The sequence below is a fragment of the Eulemur rufifrons genome, chromosome 1 (assembly GCF_041146395.1).
Source record: "Eulemur rufifrons isolate Redbay chromosome 1, OSU_ERuf_1, whole genome shotgun sequence".
NCBI lineage: Eukaryota > Metazoa > Chordata > Mammalia > Primates > Lemuridae > Eulemur > Eulemur rufifrons.
Window position 1 is genome coordinate 24153443 of NC_090983.1, and position 27141 is coordinate 24180583.

General features: G+C 36.8%; 1 protein-coding gene across 2 annotated transcripts in view; it reads left to right on the plus strand.

The window, feature by feature from the left end:
* The window catches only part of LANCL1 (LanC like glutathione S-transferase 1), a 36078-nt gene extending 9968 nt beyond the window's left edge, over window positions 1-26110 (plus strand). For both annotated transcript variants that reach the window (XM_069467570.1, XM_069467560.1), the window contains exons 4-10: window positions 7328-7535; window positions 16852-16987; window positions 17551-17697; window positions 20077-20259; window positions 22207-22383; window positions 22844-22916; window positions 23528-26110. In XM_069467570.1, the coding sequence (XP_069323671.1) occupies window positions 7328-7535; window positions 16852-16987; window positions 17551-17697; window positions 20077-20259; window positions 22207-22383; window positions 22844-22916; window positions 23528-23604 (1001 nt within the window). In that variant the 3' untranslated portion in view covers window positions 23605-26110. The remainder of the gene's footprint in view (window positions 1-7327; window positions 7536-16851; window positions 16988-17550; window positions 17698-20076; window positions 20260-22206; window positions 22384-22843; window positions 22917-23527) is intronic.
* Window positions 26111-27141: the final 1031 nt, after the last annotated feature.

Genomic DNA, 27141 nt, shown 5'->3' on the forward strand with positions numbered 1-27141 from the left:
TCAAGCGCTGTTATATGTGACCATACACGTCGCAGCAGACAGTGCAGAAACATAGCAGACATGGAGGTCCCTTAAGATCAAATCCAATGCTCAGCTACTGAGTGGATCTCGATAGTGTCCAGAGATCTGTGGGGACCCAACAGAGAACATGATGCTACCTGCCATGGAGCTGGTCTGGATTTTGTTCCAGGTAGAGAAAATTTTAAAGTGCTTTATAAAATGGAAAGCACAAAGTTCTGGTGAGGAATTGTTATTATAAAGGACTAAATGAGCAGATGAAGTGTTCTTGTGTTAGAAATAAGCATTTAGTAAAAAAAAATTGCTTTCCTTGCAGATAACATAGTAGAAAAGTTAAGTAAACCCAAGGGATGGCTGATCTCTCTACTGTCCTTAAGAGAGAATGAAGGAAAGTGCTAGCTCTCATTTAATTCATTTTTTTCCACTCTTAACTATGATAATTCCCAGGGGGAATGATGATCAGCTCACGCTTTAAAAAAAAAATACACACAGGACTCTAGGGGCTTTAGCTCTGAAAGACATGACCTAATCTTCTATAACCAACTCACAGAGTTAATGAGGCTAAGATTGGCATATATTTCCTCTTTTCAAATATTAGATAACATTTTAAATAAGCGGATATGCAGCATAATCCCTAGAGTAATATTAACTTGCGCTCTAAATGCAAGTCATTACAGCGTTTTAAGATGCTGTTCCTCTGATCTACCAAATGTATGGCCTTTGAGCTACAGATTTAGCATGTGGGTCTTAGTTAACGCTGACACCAGACTTATTTGAAAGGAATTACTCTCAAAGGCCAGGAGTCTTCTCTTTGCAATTTGATCTCCTTATAAGTAGCTCTTCATCAGAGCCAGCATTTCAATGTCTAATTTGAGCCCTGCCAAGTGCCCTTCACCTTCAAGAGATGCACATGTCCTTCCCAGCCAGCGCTGTTAGGACAAGTGGACAGAATCAAGAGGGTAGATTTGCACCATGTTTATTAGAGCCCTTCACAGTGATCACTAGATAGATCAATGTGCCAAGATGGTCACGTGCTTTCTTTCTGACTGCACTTTATATAGTGCTGAATATCATTGTATTGTAGTTTATCTGAAACTACGAAGACACAGGCTTGAAACAGTTTTAGGGTTTAGATGCCACCAGTGTGCTTGGATGAAGCACAGAAAGTAGGATGAGAGTGTTTGTAATTCAGATCAGAAGAATGATGGAGGGGAAAGAAGGCATATCTAAACAATTTGACTTTTACAGACAACACTAAGAAGGCTGGGGCTGTGTCTGTCACTTTCATTCCAGTAACTTCAGCATTTAGCACAGTGCCCAGTCCATAGTCAGTGGGCTGCAGGGCACAGAAGGAGGAGGAAAGTACAATGTTGCCTTGGTTTTTTTTTTTAAATCTCTTTTCCTGTTGAGCAGTCAACTCTGGAAATAGATAAAGGAGAAAAGAAGACACATAGATAAAAGAGACAAATAGATAAAGGAGAAAACAAGCACTCCAGAGTGCTTGTTTGCCCTCCTTGTTTTCTTTCCCACTCCCTTGTTTGGGGCAATATTATTAAATGACAGGTGCAGAATTGTGACTAGTTTCCTCCTCAGATTACCTGTATTAAAAGTGCTGGAGTATTTGGAAAGCCAGCAGCTCATGATGCTCAGCTTTAATCTGACAACTGAGCAGATGTCCTAGTCAGTGCAGAGTGTTTACATCAAGATTTTGTGGAGAGTACTGTGCACGGTAAGGACAGTGACTAGCAGTGGGAATCCTGCCCTAAAGACAACTGTAATTTTGTTGAAGAAACAGAAATGCACGTGCTCAAACATTCACTTACAAAATTGAGAAACGGTTACAAAACAACATATTAGAAAGTACCAACCTGATACAGAAAGACAGGTGATCATACTGTACGGAGTTAATCAGAGAATACTTTCACTTCTTATTTTTCCATAAATCTGAAAGGAAGAAAACATAATAATTGATAAGCTTTTTATTATTTTTATTTCAATAGATTTAGGGGTATAAGTGTTTTTATTGCATGGATGAATTGTATAATGGTGAAGTCATGGCTTTTAGTGTACCTGTGACCAGAATAGTGTGCATTGTACCCAATAAGTAAATTTTGATCCTTCACCCCCACCCTCCCCTTTTCTTAGTTTCCAATGTCCACTATATTACCTCATGACCATATATACCCATCGTTTAGCTCCCACTTATAAGTGAGAACATGTGGTATTTGTTTTCCATTCCTGAGATACTTCACTTAGGATAATGGTCTCTAGTTCCATTCCATGGGGTGCGTGGGTACGGGTGTGTGTGTAATACACACACATACACACACATACCCCCTCCCCACATCTTCTTTATCCATTCATTAATTTATGGGCACTCAGGTTGATTCCATATCTTTGCAATTGTGAATTGTGTTGCAATAAATATTCAGATACAGGTGTCTTTTTGATATAATGATTTCTTTTCCTTTGGGTAGACACCCAGTAGTGGGATTGCTGGATCAAATGGTAGATGTACTTTTAGTTCTTTGAGGACTCTCCATACTGTTTTCCATAGAGGCTGTACTCATTTACATTCCCACCAACAGTGTATAAGTGTTTCCTTTCCACCACATCCATGCCAATATCTATTGTTGTTCGACTTTTTAATAATGGCCATTCTGACAGGGGTAAGGTGGTATCTCATTGTAGTTTTAATGTGCATTTCCCTGATGAGCTTTTAAAGTTTCAAGCAGGGAACAATTTATTTGAACTTAGATTGGAACACCCAACTGTCCCTTTTTTAGAAAATTCCTGTCTCCGTATCATTCAAGCCTAATGGGCATTAGCTAAGCACCTCCAGTGACCCTGGCAGATCTAAAATCTGAGCATAATTTTTCCTGTCAGAGTACATGAAGGAAGTCTTTAAACACCCTTGACCTGCAAGGAAATACCTTGCAGATTTGAAGTACCATGGCACAAAGATTTTTATATTACTGTAGTTTGGTAATAAATGAATAAAATGAATGATAAAAAATAAATGAGAAGTGTTGAGGAATAATCTCTGGAATGCAAGATTACAGAGAAGTGTTTTGAGAGGTCCGTGTATCTGTGAAGATTTTTATCATCTCTGTATACATTTGAGACACAGCAAGGTCTTGATTGGTCAAGATGAATAGGACTAATGATCCCTCAGAAATACAAAGGCTTGGTATTAATTACATCTCAACAGCTGGCTGTATTTATAGCACTACTGGGGATAAGTAGCTGAGTAAGGAAATTACAGATTTAGAAGTGTCCCTTAACAATTTACCCTCCATCCCAGAATAGTATCTACAGAAAAAAAAATACAAAAGTCTAGTCTGGAGCTTCCATACTGAAGCCAGGGCCAATTCCTATTCCAGCAGAGTTTTATTTGGTCCTCAAGTATACTGTTTTCTTTCAAGTAAATTAGTCATCAACATTTTAAGACCAAGAAATTCCTAGGGTGAACTGTGAGGCAGCACTAAACTTCCTGAACTTCTTACACAAAATGGTATCTATCCCTGGTCTTCAGAGCAGTGCTATCCTTAGAACGTTCTACAGTGATGGAAATGGTACACTTTGCTGTCAATTGCAGCAGCCACTAGCTATATGTGGCTACTGAGCACTTGAAATGTGGCTAGTGTGGTTGAGAAACTGAATTTTAAATTTTATTGACTTTTAATTAAGTTTCTATAGACATTTAAGGCTAGAGGCTATCATTTTAGACACCAAAGTTCTAAGGGAACCAAACAAGTTCCAGGAATTGTAAGATCAGAGTAATATAAGTCTAGATGTGTGCTTTTTCTGTTATTTTTTTTCTAGTAGTTTTGTTAAACTTAAGTTTAACTCTTTAATCCATTTTCAGTGGATTTTGTGTATGGTGTGAGATAAGGGTCCAATTTCCTTCTTCTGTATGTGGGTATCTAGTTTTCCCAACACGATTTATTGAAGTTAGACATCCAGGAGCCATTTGACATCTCCTTCAGAGTCATTGGCCACCAGGCTCTGCTGATCTGTTGATTTTACCTTCCAGACAGATACCTTTCCAATTCACTCTCACTGTCTCCGCACCGCAACCATCCACCCCGTGTCTCACTCCTACTCCTGAAGCACCCTCCTCCCGGCTTTTCCTGCGTCCGCTATTTCACACATTCCCTTTCAAGCCTTACAGTGCAGTTATGGTGATTTTTTTTTTTTTAAAAAAAAAACTGTGTTCTTCCCATGCTTAAAATGGTGCTTTTCAAATGAAATCCCAAATCCTTAACTGGCTTATGAGATCCTATATGATCTAGCTCCTGCCTACTTCTCAAGCTTTGAAAGGAGCTGTATTGTTTAGGATCAAGCTTACCGATATGTGGCAACACATTTAAAGTAACAGTGGCTTTAACACAACAGAAGTTTATTTCCCTCTTGTGTAACCAGGCAATCCACAGTGTGGCAGCTTCATAGTCGTTGGGATCTAGGCTGCTTTGATCTTGATGCTTTACCAACCTCATCACAGAGCTTCCACCTTATGGTCTAAAATGGCTGCTTCTACTGCATCATCACATCTACATTCCAGCCAGGAAGAAAGCAGAAAGGGAAAGAAATGGCTAGTCCCTTCCCTTCAAGAACATTTTCCCAAGTTGCCCCCTGTACTCCTACTACATCCCATTGATCAGAACTTAGTCACATGGACGTACCCAACTGTGAAGAAGATTGTTCTGGGCAGCCTTGTGCCCAGGTGAAATCCAGGGCATTATTGTTGAGAAAAAAAGGGAGATACATTTGGGAAGCCATTTAGAAGCTTCTGTCACAGGAGTTAAATCCTCATCTTCCAGAGTAGAATATCAGTCAAAAATATCTGAAATAGAAAAATCGAGAGAGAGCACATAAATATATCATTAGAAATAGAGAGGCAAATACTAGAGGAAATGGCTAAAATTATTGAAAGTGATTGCCTCTGGGAGACAGGAATAGGGTGAGACAGGGGATTGGTGTTTTACGTATTAAGTCTTGCAGTACTATAAGACTTTTTCCATGAAAAACATATATATTTTAATAAAAATTACATTTGAAAGAGTTTACTGAAGCCAGGCCTATGAGTATACATAAGGACTAGATGAATTTTTCCTACAGAGCTTTTGAAGTTGTGTCTTTCCCACCTTGCCAGCTATCTGTAAGTCTTTGGTATTTATTTAAAGGTGATGTCATATGCATGGATATTGTCAAGGGTCAGAGGACCATAAGGAGCAGATTCAAGACATTTGGCCACAAGCTGTTCCCCCATTTTCGCTATTATTAAATTAGGACACATGGAGTATAAAATATTGATGAGGTATTAAATGTCTTTAACTTAGGCATTTTGTCTTATTTTCTTGACCTGAGACTTGATTTATAATAAGCATGTGCAAGAAAATTTTTCTACTTGGCAGCAGCACTCATCACTTAAAGTCCTTTTCATCCATGGGTGTTTTGTGACAGGGACCATAGGCACAGTAAACTGTGACCTGCCAAAGATTGCTTATCAAAACCTGCAGACACTGAGGCCCAGATGAGAGGAAGGAGAGAAATGGAACCTGAGGTGGTGGATTCCCAGAAACTAGAAAGATAATCCTTGGCTGATCAAAAAGAAAAAGAAAAGAAAATTTTTTCATCCAGATGTAATATCGTGAGACTTGCAAGAAATGATTACCTGTCTTCCATGAGAAATACATCAAACCTGACAATTGCAATCTTTAATAGGTTTTGTTTGTTAAATATTTAGGCCAAGAGGAATTGTTGCAATGAGAAACAAAGGTCTGAAAAGGAAAACAATCATTGGGCTTGTATTTAATCACTTTTTATTTTCTCAGATCTCGGACATGTCATTATCTGGCTCTGGTGCTTACATAACTTAATTAGGGGAGTTCAGGCACCATTGGGAATAAATGGACAAAATGAAAGGGTAACAATTTAAACAGATCGCCTGCAGATGCGTGATATGGATGGAGATGAAGCCTATTAAGGACCTAATTCTAGAAGAAGCTGTTGACATTGATCATTTGTGAAAAGGAGAATTTTTTTTTCTTACCCACATACATGGTTTTGTACACTTGTCTATAAACCGTAAGCATTGGTGCATCTGATCATCAGCTTGTGGAATTACTAACACCAAGCCACTTTGAAAAAGCAGACAAGGTTATTAACTTTGGCAGGAAATGAAAATTTGGCCTTAATATACATGTGAAATTGAATTGTCTGTAGCACAAAGCTTTGGAGATTACCCGTGCAAGATGAGAAAACTTTCTAAATTTAAAATTGTCCTCAGTACAGTGAAAAGTAATTTTGCAGACTGCATTTTTACTGCATTGAAATCTGTGAGGAGATTGGCTCTATTAATTTAGATTTAAACAGAGGCTCTGTGTCTTCTAAAAATGGTAAATGAGATGGAAAATGTACTTTAATGGGAAAAATGGGTTTCTGGAAATGCTGCAGGCAGGCAAGCTTCCTCCTCCACATCTCTGAGTCTGCTCTGCAACCAGCTGGCTTCAGAGGAAAGGCTCTATTGACAGGCATTTGAAATAAGGACATGCAGACAACGTCTCAATTACATATATAGTAAGCTTCAAGAGTAGGATAAGAAGCAAATTAAGTAAGGCCTAAGGCAAAAATCATTGGCAACATTTACATTATACTTACCAAAGTGGCTGGGTCCTTGACAGAGGAAAAAAAGTTAAGGAAGAATTGAATATATTTTCTCAAATGTCAAATAACTTTTTTATAATCCCTGCCTGGAAGGATATTGGGGTAGGGGATTTGGTTACACTACCTTTTCATACAAAAACCTATCTTCTACATAAAGAGAAATTGAGTTTTTCATTACCTAGTGTTTGAATTTCTTTAGCTCACCAGAACAAAACATTTCATGTTTATTATTAAATAAATCATTATTCATCAAATAAACAGATGACTATTTATTTGGAACCATAGTTTGATGACCTATCATTTAACCATCAAGAATAATGCATTAACACAATAGCTAGAGTAATAAAGCTTAGTAATAGACTGTGTGTCTATTGGCCAAAGCCTTAGAGTTTTTATTATTTAGTAGAGTGGTAATGATGAGAAAACTGAAGATAAGTGATTTGCCTATGCCTGTTCTCAGAGTGGTTTAGTGATAGAGCTGAGCCTAGAACTAAAGTTATCTAAACTTCCAGATAATTTACAGATTTGTTACAGCTTAGCAAAAATCAGCACTGCTGAGTAAATAACACACCAAAATAATAACTACCCTTTCCTTTCCTCATCTTTACTTTTTTTTTTTTTTTTTTTTTTTGCTGTTCAGGTATTGCTGTGCTTTACTTACATCTCTATGATGTGTTTGGGGACCCCGCCTACCTACAGATGGCACAGGGCTATGTAAAGCAAAGTCTGAACTGTTTGACCAAACGTTCCATCACCTTCCTTTGTGGGGACGCAGGCCCCCTGGCGGTGGCCGCTGTGCTGTATGACAAGATGAACAACGAGAAGCAGGCAGAAGATTGCATTACACGGTAATCGTGTTTCTTTGTGAGGGTTATTGTCTGGGCATCATTATGCATTCATTCTGCATGTGTTAGCAAAGAACCTTCTAGTGAATTTACTTTTCTCTCAGCAGATAAATCTTACTACTGTCATTTAATCAATTCTAATATTATTCTTAAGGAACAACCATTATAATCCCTATTTTATTGCAAGATATAAGACATAGTCATGTTCCAGATCAAACATCAGTTCAGTAACATAAATGATATCAAAAGCCTACTCATGTAATTACTAATCCAAGGTGCCATCCAGGATCAGTAAGTCAAAGAAATGTAGTTCACTTCCGGTTGGAGGGCTGGGAGAGGCCTCCGTAGGGAGCACAAACTGATTCAAAACTGCCTTGCTTAGGGGCAGTATCACACAAATCCAGATTGTCATTTTTAATATGACTCATGATGGTCCATTAGAAGCTTTTGAATTATGAAGAATTACAAAACTTTTGTACTGATAAACCGCAATTGTTGCCTTACCAGAGTTTATTGAGCACTCAGAATTCTAAGAAATCTGGCTGCCATGCAATTCTGCAGGCAGTGTTGTCAGGCTCCCACTGAGTGTGCAAACACTAACATGCAGAGTGAACACTCCAGCAGCACTTTAACCAGTGATTGTCCCTGACTTGACCATGGTTCTTGATTCCCAGTATTCTTTCTTATAAATTAATATTAGAATAGCGTTATCATCACCATTTTAGTTTGTGAGGATTCGTTGGTTAGTCTTGTACTGTGTAAGTAGTGTATAGTTCATCAAGAGGTTTCCTGGACTTTTTAAGATATGATTATGTTGTATTTAAAGAAGGAATTATTTATACCTTATTTATTTCTCATATATATGGAAAGTCTCCCTCCTCCCTATTTTGTTTTGTTCCATACAATGATATTTTCCTATTCTGACTTTTTCTACTGGAAATGTTAACAAAAGGAGAGGGTGGGTGGTCCAAGGAGTCTTTTGCTCTACCTGTAATGATTTGTGAATCATTATATTAGGTCACTGCCTGAATTGACATAATACTTCAGAATACTTTTTTTGACACATGCCTATACTACATCTATCTGAGGCCAAAAGTTTTACAGTGTTACTGAAAAACAAATACCACATGACGTATTGTGTCTAGAGGAAGGAACTGAACGTTCCACTCTAGTACTGAGGAACATTAAATATAAAACCTGTCACCAAGCTTGATCAAAATGGCAAATGAAACAAAACAAAGACTTCCCAAAAAGTTTAAAGTGTGTTCCTTCCATAATGTTTGACTTGCATAAGACCAGCCAATACAAAAACTATTCCATACTCACCTATATATGAAACGCAGAAACTACCTTTTTATTTTTTTTCATAGCCAGTTTAAAGCCATTAGGCCACAAATCTGCTTTACATGTCCACAAGATACTCTTACTCAATGAATCACTCTTAAGTATCATCAAATTAAATTGATGTGGTCCCAATATTTTATATACAGTGCCAGCCTTTTCCAAAATATGTACAGCCAAATGGTAATAGTTTGCTATGTGAGGAATGTTAATAGGTGTTCAATGAAAACAAGGTTTGTGTATTCAGACAGATTGGGGTTTGTGTTTAAGCACTAATTAAAATTAAACATGCATCTTTACTGGCTGCTCAGTCTTCAGTAGCTTATGTACCTGGGGGAAACACACCAGCTTTAGGGAACAGCGTTTGCCAAACACGTTTAGAAAACCCTTTTTCTTCATGGCATCTTAATGGCATATTCTAAAAAAATATTCTGGGAAATGCTACCGTATATCAATATTGGTTTATTAAAATTAAAGCATTCTTAAGAACAAGCTAAGATTTCATTCTCTTTTTGATATTTTGTAATAAAGATGTTTTTGTTATTTATATGTTTTTAAATTTTAATACATTTCAACAGTATTTTATTTATAGTCCGTAGGCTTGTTAAGGTTAAAAATATAGAAGGTGGCCATAATAGGAAAACACTAATTGTGGCTGCAGCTTTGATTTTTCAAATTTTTGGATTTCATGGCAAAACAGTGAAAAAAGAATAATTTTTAAATTACAGAGCTTGCTTCATCTTTCACATCTCCTTCCTTTTAAAGGAAAAATCTATAAATCTTTTCAACTCAGTTTCAGAAAATCCAAAATTATTTAATATCATCAGTTATTTAATAAACCTACTTGTCTGTTTTACTCTTTACCAAACTTACTTTCTCATATCACAGCCCTTTGGAGATATCACAGATACTGAAATTCTCTGTGTAGTGTCTGTACTGTGCTCCACTGCCAACATCATAGTCCAGCTTACCTTTTCTGCGTTGTCTTAATATAATGGTCTTTCAAAATCAAAATTTTGAGTTTAAGTGACCAAAAGGGCCTTTGAGAGCATCAAAAGTCTAATATAGGGGTAGAGAAACCTTTTTGTATTGGAAAGCCACATTAATTTAGCTATAATCAAATAAGGCCACATTCAATTAGATGTACTTAAAATGTACATTATTTTGTAAAAATCTAACTACTATGTACTTAATAATTTCAAAAAATGAAAACTATTTGTTAATTTTAAAGTTGACTAACCTTTTAATGACTTTGTTGTATAGTACTCAACCTAGTTGTTTTTCATATTGACATTTTATTGCCATTGGTATTATGTATTATTAGTAAAAAGAAAGCAAGATTCTCTTTCAGGAAAGACTGCACAGTCTCTCCTTGGTTAGAAAGCATTTGAATATTTGGTTGCAGCATGAAGGTCCACAGTTTCAGTTGATCCTATAGATGGGTATCAGTCATTTGTGATCTTAAGGGCATCTTGATTTGAGTTAGGCAGGAGAATGTAGATTCATAGCAATAAGTGGTTGAAAAGCAAAAAAGTATTTTCGTGCATGTTACCAAAGGCATGGGTATTCCACTGCATTTTTCCACATTTCAGTTGGGTCTTTCTTAGCATCAGACAATGACTTTAAAAGGTCATCTACTGAGAGCTTCAATTTTATCTGTAGTTCTTTAGGTGCCTTGGTGATATCAACTAGGTGAGGCTGAAATTTGAGTGTGATATCATGATTCTCAGAGTCAGCGAACCTTTCATTGTATTCTCCAATTAATAGGTCTATAATAGCTGAATATTCTAACGATGATTTGCAAATACCCTGCTCATCAGTGTCCTTTACTACCTGGGGAAAATGTTCATCCAAAATTTCCTTTTGAAGAAGTGTTTTGAAAAAAAGATAGCTTTTTTGGAAATGCTTGGATTTTTTGCCACATATTATATAGAGACTTAGTTTTACCTTGCAAAGAAATATTTGTTTTGATTTGACATATCACACAGAAGTGCTACATTCCAATAGAAATCTTCTTTCAATAATTCACATTGCTAGTTCTGTTCTTCATAAAATTTAACTATTCCTACAGTGATAAAACTTTGGCTAACGCCTGTCCCTGGAATAGCCAATGCACTTTAGAATGATAATGGCAAATCCACACTGATTACTTCATCTTTCAACTTTAGTATGTTACGAAACTGATGATGCCATGTTGCATTTGCACCAATATAATTAACAATATTTATAACTTGTTGCAAAGTGTCACTTAAAATAGTAGCTTTAGCACAGAGATTTTGCTGATGCAAGATACACTGAAAAGAAATGAGAGCATCTGAATCTGTTAATACTTTTTTTTATCTATGAAATAAACCCTTCATGTTTTCCTTTCATGGAAGGTACACCATCTCTACATACCCTCACTAAAATTTACCAAATGCAGTCCAACTTCATGACGTTTATTGTGAAAGTTATTGAAGATATCTATTCTCCCCTATTCTGTTCGCAAGAGTGCCCAAAGGGAGTAACTCTTCCTGGCAAAGAAAATTTTCTGTCATGACCTGGCCCGAGTCAGTAGTATCAGTCGATTCATCCAAAGCAATTGAATAATATATATTTTCCTTTTGAAGTATTGCATAAAGTTTTCCTGTTAAGTTGAAGGCTAATTCATGCTGCCAGTCAGTTATGGTTGTCCTTGAAGGAGGCAGAACCATACATTTCTACTTTAAAGCATTATCGGGGTCTAAGCATCCTACAACTTCAACAATGCATTCTTTCACAATTTCTACATCACTGAATGGCTTCCCTTTTTTTCCTGAGTATATAAGCTACTTTATAAGTTGCTTCCATGGCATTATTTTCAGGTCTTATTGCTGTTTGAAAGAGTTGTCTTTGCTTTTGCTTTTTATCTTTTAATTTCTGCAAATACAACCTTTTGTGCCTCTGCCTCTAATTTAAAATATTTGTGGTCCTTCTGAGTGTTATAATGCTGACGAGCATTGAATTTCTTTAATGTTAATATTGCAGTATCACTAAGCAAGCAAATCATCTTACCGTTAGCAGAAACAAGATAATTGTGCAATTCCCAATCCTCATTAAAGAATCTTTTTTCTTCCTTCAGCATTATCTTTATCTTTTTGACATGATGGGCTGTTAAGCAGACAATTAAAAAATACTGTCAACCTGTGCAACTATTCACAAATTCCACTACAAACAGAAACACAGTGCACCATTGTCGAAGCTGATAACAGACTGGTGTACTCGACCCCCATAAACTCTCACCAAATCAGTGTTTTCCTATGGTAGAGGTTCTTAACCTTGAGCCCCTGAGAATCTTAAGGCTTCCACAGGTATATAAAACCTCTAAATTATATTCAGTGTAGGGAGAGCATCTGTGCTATTCTTGGAGGGGTCTGTACTCCCCAAAAGGAGTGTGCACGTGTGCGTGTTTATGTTCAAATTGTCCTGCAAATGGCCCAGCAAGTGGAGGGTAGGACAATATACAGTGCCAGATCTTTCTACCGCCTGATATATATCATGTCTGTTTTTACATACACACTGTAGCCTGCTTCTACATGGAGAATTGGTGCCACTACACAAAATAGAGTGTATTGCCTGTTTTGTACCCAATTAGATGGCTAACCTGACATGGATGGTGCTTTGGGGCCAGTACTTAGAATGACAAAGAACTTTAACTTTCTGATCAAGAAATATAACCTCTCTTCTTTGTAGTGCGATGAGTCAGTAAAAAACTGCTTTTTTTTTTTTAAGTTATAACTTTTTGACAATGCTCTCCCCAGTAATATCCTGGGGAAATATTGCTAGGAGTGGAACAAAACTATCTTGTTTTTGTCTTTAGTCTTCCTTCAGTGACTTGCTTATCTCTTCTGAAGATGGGTTGCTATTAATATCAACATATCAAAACAAATAAATGGAGCTGCAACAATGTGTTTGTGCATTTTAAAGTTTCTGAAAACACATAAAATTATGAGTGGTACATGCCTGTGATTTCAGCTACTCAGGTGGTTGAGGTGGGAGGATCACTTGAGGCCAGGAGTTCAACTACAGCCTGGACAATGTAGCGAGATCCCCACCTCTACTAAAAACAATGATAACCATTATGATAAATTATGGTATTATTTCTTCATTTTTTCTTGAGAATATATCATGTAAAACATACAGTTGAAAGTCCTACTTTCAGTAATCATCAGACACAACTAACGAATTTTAGTGATTTGAATTCAAATCCCCAAAAAAAGGAATATTTCCTTTATTACCCTAAACTGTATTGTTTTAATTAGATGCTCTGAGCAATACTTTATTTTCAAGTATTTGAAATGTATTAATGAAAATGGGTTTGGCTACAGAATAATTAGAATTTAATATATCTCATGACCTTCTGGTAGTGTAGATCATAAGACTGGCAAATAAAGGAATGACGTTTTCTAATACAATGGTTCAAACATTTTATTTTGGTAGAGACATCATTGGAGTGAAAGCAATAATTGTTTTGGGTAGTACCTCCGTAGAGCAGTGTTTGTTTAAAAAAAATTCATAGTAATTTCCCTATTTGAATAGTTCTTTGAATCTCATTTGCAAAGTAAATCAAAAATGCTTTTACTAAATTTTATACAATTTGATATTTATATTAAAACTTGACAATAGGTTCTTATCAGAACTCTGAGACATTCATTCTGTGTACTGTAACAGTTGAATTTGTGTCTAATAAACAGGTTTTGTTTTATGATCCCAATGTTACTGAGATTCCAGTTCTGGAATGAGAGAAAAAAACAGAATTTTTCTTAATAAATATTTTTAAGTTCTTTTAAAAGAACTACCCAGATAGCTCTGTTGATGTTTTTAAAAGGTAAAATAAATTATTACTAGAAAATTGAAAGAAACCTCTGACCATGGTGACCTTATTCCTAAGATAACCACTGTTCCACTGTGAGTTTATTGCCTGTATTTGTAGACCAAAAAAATGCATGAGCTAGCATTTGCGTATTTAACTAATTTGAGATGCCTCAATTTAATGAAAAATTTTCATAATATGAAAAGGTTGAACTTTTTGGGTAACTGTAACTAGGCATGCTTTTCAAACCCCTCTTTCCTAGTGGGGAGTAAGTTCCCTTAGAGACTCTTTCATAGCTTTTCCTCAGTCTTTGTTTCATAACTATCAACTAATTTTAATCACTAAAATAATTTAATCCTGCCCTCTTCATTTTAAATGTTAAGTGTTCCCCTCCTCTCACCACAAGCTTTGGAAGTGGTGAGGAGAGGGATGGGAGAGAAGGATTATTTTCTCTTTCATATATATCCTTTCTACAGACCTAGAGCCCTTTTTTCACTAGATCTTTTGGTGTACAGCCTGGTGGTAACAACTGTCAGGTTTTTGTTTGCTTGGGTTTTATTTGGTTTGGTTGGTTTGGTTGGTGGTTTGGTTGGTTTGGTGTTTGTAAATGTCAGTGGCCTCCAGAGATTAGCAGTAGGGGCTATATACCCCCTCTATTATATCCTTGCCACTGAGTATGTTAAAATGAAAACACAAGCGGTTGCCCAATTCTTCCAAATGTGCAAATATTTATTAGGAAGAAGATATACATATATACAAATAAACAGTCTCCTACCCTGTTCTTGTAGCTCAGAGAAAGCGACATTGCCCTCAAGCCATTCTTAGAACCTGCTGCCTCAAGGCTGCAGTGTGGCCCTCCAGATCCCCAAGTGCAGAATCCAGACTTTACAGAACAAATCCCTTTATTAAAAGGAATTTGTTCTGTAAAATTTGGATTCAGTCAAAAGGCTGCACTCAAGGATCCAGAAGGCCACAGGTTCCCCACCCCTGGCCTTTCTGACCTATCTTTGCCTCTCACTCCACTAATAAAAAGCCATTTTCTATCATTCCTTAATAATAACAAATTCTCTGGTGTAGATTTTAATAGTATTTGAAGTGCTGAATACCTCTGAATGTTGATTCCTGATTAGAGTACTTCAAATATGTCGCCCCTGGGAGGTGGGCTGATTTTTGATGCTTCAAATGCAATTAACCATCCCTAGTGTATAGACTAAATTTAGATGATATACATACACAGGCACAGCACACTGTTTATACTTAACTACTTTAAAAATAAATTTCCATACAGGCAACAAATGAGAGAATTTTTAAATTGGAAGGGACTATTCATTTCGTAGATGAAAAATTTTAAGAACATATTCAATAGTGTGGTTAGTGTCATAAGAGAACTAATGTCCTCTCATTACTACTCTTTTCTAGAAATTTCCTGGCTCTTTATACTAATAACATTTTGTCAAGTTTCACCAAAAATTAAAATATTTTAATTTAAATCATATTGAATTTATAGATTAAATTAGGGACATTTGAGATGCACTTTCAAAATTTCATGTGATAAAAAATCTAAAATAGCAAGAACATTTTTCTTACCTATCATTTGCTGTTCCCCCACCCAAAAAGGAAAACAAGGTTCATTCTCAGAGTTCAAGATATCACATATGGTTACTTCCCTAAGTTTATCTTCCTCTGTGCTCTCCCCCTACTCTCTGGTTCCCTGGAGCTTCCCTTTTTGGTCCTCTGGCAAGAAGGCTGGGGCTTTGGTTACCCTGCTGTCATGTACTTCCCGCTACTGTGCCTGCCTCTGGGGCCAGGCGATGTGGAAGATACGCGAGGTAAAGCAATGGGGTTCACCCCTCCTGGAACCACAGTTCCTCCAATCTGGGAGGAAAGCTTCCCGCCCCCCCTTGAAGTTTAGGATCCAGGGGACTCCCCTTGTCTTAGCCTCTGCTGCCAGCATGAGATTGCTTGTGGCCTGGAGCACAAGGGAACAGAGAAAAGAAAAAGGAAAATAAAGAAAAATGGGGGGTTTACTCACTGTCTCTTATATTAGGAGTTCTCTTTCCTGTTCTTCCTTGAGACAGCACTAATGGCCTTCTAGGGCTCTGTCAGCCCCCTGTACCCACTTTCAGGTTTTGGGCTGTACTAAGTTTAGGCTAAGGGAATACCAGAGGGGGGAAAAGTGGCAAACTCACCACTGGTTTTGAGATACTTCAAATTCTGATCTTCTTCCCCTTTCTGCCTGTTACTATTTACTTTTCAGAGTCCTCAAATATCTGCTTCATATATTCTGTTCAGGTTTTGGAGATATATTTCCTGGGAGAGGCAGGGTATGGAGTATATTTACTTGGAACCAACACCAAAAGTAACTTTTTCTGAGAGGCTAAACTGAGCCTATCAATGGGGACCTAATATATTATAATATATCATTTAATGGGGATACTACATAACTATTATAAAGAATGAAATTACTTTGTGCTAATACGGAATGGTTGTCAAATATATTATTATTAAATAGACAGCTGTAGAATGACATTTATATTTATAAATATATTTATGCTTATGGGTACATAAGATAATTCTAGGAATATACAAAAGTTGGTAACCATGGTGGTTTCGAGGAAGAACTAGAAGACTGGAGAGACAAGGAGACTGACATACCTATGGCCATTTGCATGTATTATCAGTTATGGTCCACCAGGCTGCTGTATACTCTTCAAGTAGGCCTGGTGACGCATTAAGAAATAAACTAAGGAAGGAGATAACTGGGGTGCAGCAACCTTTTCATTTTATGGAAATAGAGGGCCTTTCGAGTGTTGCTTTAGTCCAGCAGTTCTGGGCTTCTCTGACTCCAAATGTTAAAGCACTAGTTTTAGGACATGCCTCCATGAGGAACTAGGGAGATTTTAGACAGCCTGAGCCATACATTTGTATTCTTTCATTCTATGAATTTCTTATTTATCAATTCCGTTGTGAACTGAAGGAAAGAAATTTAGTCGAAGGCTGGTCTTTGAACTCTGACTATCCTATATATATATTTTATGTATATGTAATATCCTGTGTGTATGTGCATTTTTTAAATGTACCATTTTTAGGTATATACCAATACTTGATCTTTTGCACATTATTTTGGGCATGTATTTTTATTCCTAGACTAATTCACCTAAATAAGGTTGATCCCCGTGCCCCAAATGAAATGCTCTATGGACGAATGGGCTACATCTATGCTCTTCTTTATGTCAATAAGAACTTTGGAGTGGAAAAGATTCCTCAAAGCCACATCCAGCAGGTACCACATTTTTATGCTTTTTAGGATCCCACTTACTTACTCTACTCTCTGCCTAAATAAACTATTGTTTTTGTCTCTCAAGTTAGTACATCACAAGTAGGAAGAAGGTGTATCTTGACCTCTAAAGGTCAGGCACGATCAGCGAGAACCAACAGCTTCACACTGAATGCAGCTGGAAACACTTAGGACTCAGAGTCAGAAGCCCAGCCTGCCCCATTTGAGAGTAGAAAAGAAGAATCTCTTTTCAGAAGATTAGGGCCAGATTTCACCTCCCAGATACAGATATCTCCTTTTGTGCCTAGAGTTTAGTCTTTCTTTTGACTGGTATATTCTTATAAGCTGTAGTGCAAAGAGTTCAAGATCCTCCATCCTTCCCTCCTTCAGGCAGAATATAGTTGCACCCACTTATCTGATGCAGAATTAAACCATGACCTTCCCTGGCCAAAAGACGGTGTCTAACTTGCCATGTTGCCTGGTATCTCTTAGCACAAAATTCTTTACCTCCACTAGAAAGGCTTTTATTTCTAATTATCTTGTCATTTTGGTCGGCTTTCTCCCCATAGATTTGTGAAACAGTTTTAACCTCTGGAGAAAACCTAGCTAGAAAGAGAAACTTCACAGCAAAGACCCCACTGATGTATGAATGGTACCAGGAATATTATGTGGGGGCTGCTCATGGCCTGGCAGGAATTTATTACTACCTGATGCAGGTAAGGGGTGATTAAGGTGAGACTTTATAATGTGCTTCCTGACCCATGTACTGTCTTGGGTGAGAAGACAGATGCTCTAGTTGTATTTTACCATTCTGTCGACCACTGCATTAGTTTCCTTGTAACTGCCCAACCTGGATAAACAAAGGAAATGTTGCCAAGGTGGATTTTAAAGTATATAAACATAAAAAGCCCTGTGTTTTGAGATGACATTTGATTTGTAGGTGACTGTACTTACCTACCGAGTGCCACTTGTGCAGGCTAAAGTATTTTGACCTATAATTCTGTATGAAGTGCCTTCTGCTTTTGTCTTTTTCAGCAATTCCTTGAATTAAGAATATTATTCCACATTAAAAGGTATAACCTATTGAAAGAAATTCTAGGAATAAGAACAAACTCAATAAAAAACAAATGAGCACATATTGCCTAAGCCTTACTTAGAGAGGAAAACTGAGGCAACTGTTCAATGCATTGTGTAACTTATCTGAGAAATAGCTGAATATCCAACAGCTCTTAGAATCTAATACTATTGGGGCACATCAACCAAAGTCGAATAAACTAAAGACAAATAGAATTTACTGCAGCAAACATGACTTGGGAGAGGGGGTCAGAAGAGGACTTATGAAAGCATCATTTTGGGGGACAGATTAAGCATTTCTTAATGAGAAATTGGCACTTGTGAATAAGAATTCATGAAAAAGAAAATTGATTTGTAATGGTAGCAGAGGTACCCCCACCTTCCCAGAACACAATGTGGCATAAAGAAAAGTGTTTTATTAATACGTTCAACATGAGTGCTTGGATAAACACCCTACCAGCTGGTTGAGTAGCTGGCTCTAATAATACAAAATGAATGTCAGACTTGCCCTCCTCCTAGAACTAAACAAGGACAACAAAGCTGAAAAACTCAAGGTTATTATTGCTTTGGAATGCAAAGTCACACTTTGAGTGTTAGTGGCAATCAGAGACCAACTGTTTTATTTACTCTGCACTTCTCAATTAGAAGTTTTATAATTAGGGTTTTTAACAATTTAGACTTAAATTTCTTTATTTTTCTGGCACATTCCTTCAATGGCTCTCTATTTCCAGTGGTAAAGATAGATTCTTAGAAGTTTCAGGGAAAGAGTCTTTTGAAGTTTCAAGGTGAGTTAGAATCTTACATGTCAGTGACTGGACAGCCTCATTGACCTTTCATTGAAACAAATAATCAGGAGACATACTCTGCCTCCTTTTGTTAGCTGTAATAAGAAATCTGAAAACCCAAGTATTGATTTTTCCATTTGCAGGTTATTATCTATTTGAAATGATTTAATTTTTAATCCTGAAAGTCCATTCTAGTAGGTTCCTATGTATCAACATAAAATAAAACATTCTTTTTAGGCCATGTTGCATGATGCCTGCAAGTTTGAGGAGAATACATTCATTCTACTCTAATACTTTAAACTGAGCGTGAACACTGTTCTTTGTGTAAGGTGGAATGTGCATGTCCCTTAAAGAACTCAGTGCACTTTCAGAATCTTGTGAAAGCTGTATCACCAATATCGCTTCGGTCCCACCACCACAAGCTGCCTGTGCTTCACACCACTGCCCACCCCTCACCCCTACGTGCCCCACCCCCTGCCTGGCAAAACAACATTGAATTTGTTTTTTAAAGAAGTGAGCAGTCATTGATTAAAAACAGGACCAAAAGGAGAAACTTAAAAAATGGTATCAAAAATGGCAGTTCATATGCTCTGTGACAGTGTGTCCTGTAAATCTGGACATTCTTACATCAAAATAATCTGCATTTAGATCAGTTGCAAATCTTCTGCAGAAAAACTTGATCTAGAATCATGCTATAGTTTGAGATCTAGATTCCAGGTCTCCTAACATGTCAGTGTCCTGTTCTATTGGAAATACCACCTACTGCTTCTCTAAATGTAATTACAAAAGTCATGTGTGGTTTGTCGTGTGCATTTCTGGGGCTTTTAAGGCATGGTTTCTGTGTTGAAACCTTAGGGAACCTCTTACACTCACATTCATAATCTTTGACTTGGGAAAATTACTTTATATAGATAATACCAAATATTTAAAAATAATGTAGAAGGCCCCAAGAGTTAACTGATAGCCCTGTTTCACTTTGTTCCATTATTTAAAATCTTAAAATGAAATCACAAAAGATTATAATAAAAGCATTGATAATCTGTCATGGGATTAGAGAAAAAAAAATTAAAGGAAATAAACGCATCCAATAGGTGAAAAAATTGGATAAAATCCAAACCTTTTAATGCCCTTTCAGTTCCTTTTGACCATGCTTTTTTCCTGGGTTAAAACTCATTCTGAGGCTTAGGAAGGTCTGTTTGCTTCAGCAAAACTAATAATTCCCCTTCTCATTTTTAGCCCAGCCTTCAAGTGAGCCAAGTGAAGTTACATAATTTGGTCAAGCCCAGTGTAGACTACATCTGCCAGCTGAAATTCCCTTCCGGCAATTACCCTCCATGTGTGGACGATAATCGAGATCTGCTTGTCCATTGGTGTCATGGTGCCCCGGGGGTAATCTACATGCTCACTCAGGCCTATAAGGTACTGTGTATTTTTTCAATTTTAAATTAGAAAACATAAAAAAAATTATTATTTATAATTAGTCTTATAATCCTTAAAGGAGCAATAAATAAATCTCTTGTTAGACCTAAGAACACTTTGCTAAATGGATTATAATTCATTCTCACAGTCTGTGTATACCATATGTAGCAGAAGTTATTTCATAGAATGAGAAACTGCTTCACTGACAGGTAGAATAGCCAAGATTATAGTGTTAGTGGCAGAGCCAAGATCAGTATCCCAGAAGCTCAATTAAATACAGGAAAAACCCTCATGCATTGCTGGTGGGAATGTAAAATGGTACAACTGCTGTGGAAAATAGTTTGGTAGTTCCTCAAAAAAATTAAACATATAATTATGTTTATTTATGATCTAGCAATTCTCCTCCTAGGTATTTACCCAAAAGAACTGAAAACAAGGATTCACACACATACTGTACACCAGTGTTCATAGCAGCATTATTTACAATAGCCAAAAGGTAAAAATAATCTAAGTGTCCATCAAGAAATGAATTGATAAAGAACATGTGGTATATACATGCAATGGAATACTATTCAGTCATAAAAAAGAATGAAATTCTAATACACACACCAATGTGGACAAACCTTGTAAACATTGTGCTAAGGGAAATAAGCCAGTCACAGAAGGACTAATACTGTATAACTCCACTTATATGCTGTATGGTTAATATGAAGTATTTAAAATAGGCAGATAGATAGATAAGCTAGCAAGTAGAGAGAGACAGAAAGTAGGACAGAGATTACCAGAGTCTGGCGGGGGGGAGAGAAAAATGGAGATATATTGCTTAGTGGGTACAAAGTTCATGTTTGGGATGATGAAAAAATCTTGCAAATTAAGTGATGATGGTTTACAACTTTGTAATGTAATTAGTGCCACTGAATTGTATGCTTAAAAATGGTTAAAATCATAACATTTATATTACGTATATTTTGCCACAATAAAAAAATATAAATATTACTCTTAAAAAGCATGCTATAACAGAGCTACAATCAAGGAATAAAAGGTTTTTAATTGAGGAAAAAAAAAACAAAGCAGAAGTAAGCTAAGATATCTGTGGTGCCAAATCAACAAATTACAAATCCACAGACTGTAAATAGGCACTGGCATATCATAACTAAATAAGCTTTTGGTAAAATAAATTCTGTATTTCAGGAGGTAGATATAAAGGCAAAACTTTTAAAACTGCCTTATTCTATTTTGGGGGCACCTAGGATAAAATGAGATAGTAAACATATTTACTCAGAATATTTCTCAAGTCTTTGATCAAGATATGGGAGGCAGCAAACGATTGTAAAGGTCTATCAGTTTTTCTGAAGGTCTAGCGTTTAATAGTCAATTTGCATATTAATAACTAACAGTTTTTTCTCCAGTATGTAAAGAAACTTTCTAATAGCGAAGGGCATCATAGTTACCAAAGAATGTAGCATATGTTCCTTGGGAAATCACTGATAACAGCAAGCTGCTTCATCAGCAATACCCACATGCACAAACCAAACATGCACATAAAACTTAGACTGCACATACAAGGTCATGCCCAATTATTAAAAAAAAAAAGCAAAACTAGCCAGGCACAGTGGCGCGTGCCTGTAGTCCCAGCTACTAGCAAGGCTGAGGTGGGAAGATCACTTGATCCCAGGAGTTTGAGACCAGCGTGGGCAACATAGTGAAACCTCATCTCCAAGAGGTAATAATAATAATAAAAAATAAAATAAAAAAGCAAAACTAGTCAATTTTAGTAATTTGTCATTACCAATATAACACATCTGTCACTAAATCTCTTTCCCTTTCTTGTCAAGCCACCTCACTCTCTTCCTGTCCTGACACTCCTGCTTACCTATCAAGAAGGAATGTCGATTGAACTTTCTTTTATATCCCGTGTAATAAAATTCATGTCCTTTGACGCTGTAGGTGTTCAAAGACGAAAAGTATCTCTCGGGTGCCTATCAGTGTGCTGATGTGATCTGGCAGTATGGGCTGCTGAAGAAGGGATATGGGCTGTGCCACGGCGCCGCGGGGAACGCCTACGCCTTCCTGAACCTCTACAACCTCACGCAGGACGTGAAGTACCTGTACAGGGCCTGTAAGGTGCGAGTCAGAACTGCCCGCTAGATGGCAGCTCTTCCAGGAGGTTGTAGAAAGGGCTCTAGTTCATCTGATTTAATTAATTTATTCTTAAAACCATGAGTCTATAGATAACAAAAACAGTTAAGAAAAACCTTCAAAGGCCTTTCAGTTAAATTAGTATTATTTTAAAGGGACGTAATTCTTCTAATAGCATTTATGGGAGGAAAAAAAGAAAGATGTAGGGAGATTTTGTTCCTTTCTTCTTTCATAACTTTGGAGATATGTGGCTCAGACAGCTCATTAAGTTCCTCCGGTGCAGCATATTCTCTTTCAGGCCACCCATTTCTCTGCATTAATCCCCTTTCTCTGACTTGAAGGTAGTTTTTGACTTTTCAGCGTAATCCGTAGAGACAACCTCTGTTAACTTTTGGGAGTCTCTGAAAAAAATCACTATAATAATTTAATTTGGCCTCATTTTCAGTTTGCTGAATGGTGCTTAGAGTACGGAGAACACGGATGCAGAACACCGGATACCCCGTTCTCCCTCTTTGAAGGTATTTTTCACACTTTACTTATTGGCCTTATAATAATCAGCATCTTACTTCTCTGCTTGATAATGTATTTGAATTTGAGTTTTATCAAAAAATTAATTTTGTAGTCATTGCTTAAGCTACTTATTTCCTAACATGACAAATCAATAGTAAAAATCATTATTAGCACACATACCTGATACTGGTCGTCATAGTAGTGACTCCCGTTTATGAGGACAGGCACATGCTAGGCATTTTGCAGATGCTGTCATAAATCATTTCAGCAGTAACACACAGGCATTACTACCCTCATGTAACGGATGAGGAAACTGAGGCTCAGGCAGGTAAGTGGCCCATGATGCCATGCTGAAGGAGGTCATGTATGGTAAATGGCAGGGCTGTGACTTGAATTTGTCTGGCTCCATTCTCTCTCCCATCTTGCACCTTGAAGTAAAGGCTGAGCACCTCACTAGCGATCTCCTCTTACAGTAAACTGCAATGTATAAAATATAGACAGATTCCCTTCATTTAAATCATTGCCATTAATATTGTAGTGTTGATAATAAAAAAATGGAGCCATCCTATAAAATGGAGTCATTTGGTATAATAACTTCTGCTTCTTTCTCTTTCTTCAGGAATGGCTGGAACAATATATTTCCTGGCTGACCTGCTAGTCCCCACAAAAGCCAGATTCCCTGCATTTGAACTATAAAAGGAAAGCATGCCCCCTGCAACTCACTGCATGACCCTTTCTGTATACTCAAACCTGGGCTAACTGCTTTTGTTGCTTTTCAAGGAAACAGAGTCAAACTGTGTGCTGATTTAGTTAATATTTTTTTTCAGAATTTGTCTTCAGTTCCTTTTCTTTATCATTTACTTTACCTTAAAAGTATCCAAAGAAGTCCTTTAACTTCAATTTCTTCCTGGAGAGTAGGTGATATGTACAGTATTTTGAGGTCATATGCGTATATTTCAGAACTTTGAAGAAATCTTATTTAAGTTTATGAATATAACTATCTGTTACTGCTCTAAAAATGTTTAAAAGAAACTATAGATAAAGGAAGATAAATATGACTATTGTTGGAAATTTTCCTCCACTTGTTCTCTTTAATATTTTTGCTTCAGCAGGAGGGCAGATAGTTTTACAGCCTGCTTTTCTCTGGGTGGTTGATTATGAAAGGGGGCAAAAATATAACTGTATGCTTCCAAGGGAAAAATTCCAAGAGTTGCAAACTGGACTTGGGACCTAAATACCATTTTTTAAATTCATGATGCCTACGTGGACTAGAGGTGATCATACTTTGAAATGTGCCTATTTTTGTCAGTAAGGCATCTGGGCTTCATAAGCCAACATTATAATCAAAAACTTCTAAAACATGGTGGTGGTTGTGAAAATTTTGATTCGAAGGTTACTTCAGATAAGCTAACAATAACAGTTTATCGTTTTCTCTAAAATAATCTAGTGTATTTTGGAACTATTTATTTAAATTTGTTTTTCTGTATTCATGAAAGATCAGGAAGCTAATTTTCTGTGTGTGGATCTGCTCCGAGCTAGGATTCCAGTCCACACTGACTGACCTTCTAAACTTGTGTTTTACTTACTTCGTAGTGACTATGCTATAGTGCTGACTGTTTGGTGTAAGCCATTTTCCAAACGTATTTTCCTTCCTGTCAATTTTTCTGAACGTTGGTCTTTTCACTAAATAATACAGCATTCTATTTCTGTTTAAAAAAGGGGACAGGAAGGGGAATGCCATGTAACCAATAACTTGAACAAGAACACTAAGTTTTTGATAGAAATGCTGTTTACTTAAGAGGTATTATCCAGAGTTCATACTTAGAACAAATGGATCTGTGCATATCCTAGGCTTAACAATTCCTTAATTTCTGAGACCACAGAATCGGGTTTTATATGGTAGATGAAGACTCCCTGGTGCTTCACATTCTGTACAAATGTTTTGACTCATCAGCTCCTACTCCTACTCCTTCCATTGCTGCCCTTCCCAGTCCTATTTTATCTCTTTTTGACTAATTTTGAAAATTTTTCAGCTTCAAAATAACAGGGTCTAAGAATTTTTAATGTGCCTATTTCACAGCTCTCTTGGTCACAAAAGCATGCTATTTTTATTAGAACTTTGAACCAAATTCCCACTGAGTGTGTGCTGTTTCCTGCAGGTAGCAATCCTCTAGTATTTTCTATTTAGCACCAAAATAGCTAATATTACTGGAAATCATCTGACCCTTTAAAGGCCACTAACAGTAGGCTCTAAAAAGCAGCCCACTGCTCAATTCCTAGGATTAGCTTACTCCTTCTGTGACTTCTGTAAGTCAGGGATGACATTGTGCCTCTCGGATTTCTGTAGTGCTGCTGGTAAGCTGCGTGCAAGCTATGCCTTTCTTGTGAAAGTTTCCAATCAGCGATGCCAGCATTTACAGTAAGAAGCAAAAGCGGTGCACAGCAAAGCTAATTTGCCTTTGGCTGGGTGTCCAACTTAAAGGAATGAAGCTCATTTGGTTTAGTTAAATGTCTTACTGTACTATGCCTGTCCTTTTAGCTACTATGGTTATACTAACAGGGGAAAAGAAGAAAACACACTCTCTCTGAGCCAGAGGAGACTTCATCACAGTGTTCCTCTAAGCATCTTGATTAATTTAACCCCAGGAAGACTTCAAGGCAGGAAGAAGAACATTTAGAATAAGATTCTTGTTAATGTGTGGATTGCAGTTTAGCTACTATCATCCCTTAACAAATTCATCAACACAAACATAATTTGAAGTTGTTTTTTTTTTCTTTTAGCTTTTTAAGATTTATTAAACTATCTACTCCCACTATTTCACTTGACGAGGGGGAAAAAAAAAGATTTATTAAACTGGAAAGATTTCATATTTATGTCATTGTTTGTTTTATTTATGCTTAAGAGCTAAAAAAGTTTTGGTAGGATTTTAAACTCAGGCAAAGCTACAATGCTGAGACCAGTCCCCCCGCTGGTGACCGAAAGCACCTTTTGCACTAGCTGTCTTAGTTTTGAAAGGAAGCGGTATCACTGTTGCAGTTCTATTTCTGTTACATTTTTCCCTCAGATATTTTTCTGCCTAGTAAAAAACCTTCCCAAAAGTGGCTTCCTAGAAAACTCGATAGCATCTCTTAGTTCCATGCACAGACTAGGTCATAAAACCTTTAAGGGTTGTCAAGCAGTGTTCATTTATCCTGTCATATGTTTCTGAGAAACATATGAAAACATATGAGAAATTGCAAGTAGTTAACCTCAACATATAAAAGTGTTAACATTATCATGACCATTTCCATAGATCCCACTGGACGTTGGTGTCATCTGAGTTGTTAGTCTTTAATCCTCAGAGTCATTGGCTCCCTATTCATCTTCGATGTCAGTTCCAATTATTTCGCATCAAATACCTTCACGGTGGATAGAGTTTTAGGTAAAAGTGGATCTAGGGCCATTTTCTCTCCTTAACACTTCCCTAAATAACTGAATTAAGGGGAATACTCTGCTTCTATGTCCTCAGGTTAATTTGTGTGATCCCTATGATGATGCCTGCCTTTTACTAGCAGATTTTGAAATATAAAATGTGAAGAGCATATTCACTCCTATACTCCTTTGGTTACTAGAACTCATCGTTAGTCCTTTATGACTCATACTGAATTCTCATTCCATTTCTGCTTCCCTTAAATAAGTCAGAGCAGCCCATTTCTGTGTTTTCTATACTATTGAGCGATAGAAGAACTGGTTCTCTCTTATAGATGTAAAACAAAGTGTATAGGATATTCAGAGAACCCACCCCAATGTTATATTGTCTTTTAATGGAAGGGCTGGGATCATAGGTATTTCTGTGTTCTGTAAAGGATTTGGCTTGCTGGTTCTCAATAAAATTTTATTAAGACTACATATTGTCATGTGCTTTTTGTTTGCTTAAGTTTAAACTTGTGAAATACTTTCCTTCAATTGTAAATGATGACTTTTTCTTTTATACTACTTCCCTAGGATTTGTTCCTTTTTCTTCATTGTTGAATCAAACAAGATTTGTACTACTGTCTGACAATAGAGATTTATAAGAGGAAAATATTTGTAAATCTGATTGTTATAGAAATAGCAGAAATCTACTAGACTTCAAGCAGAGCAGTGTGTTAACCATCTCATACATATGAGAATCTACTCTGTGGTTAATAACTAAAGGCCTAATTCTAGAAGTTGATTTCCCTGATGACCAATTCTGAAAGGAGCTTTGAATA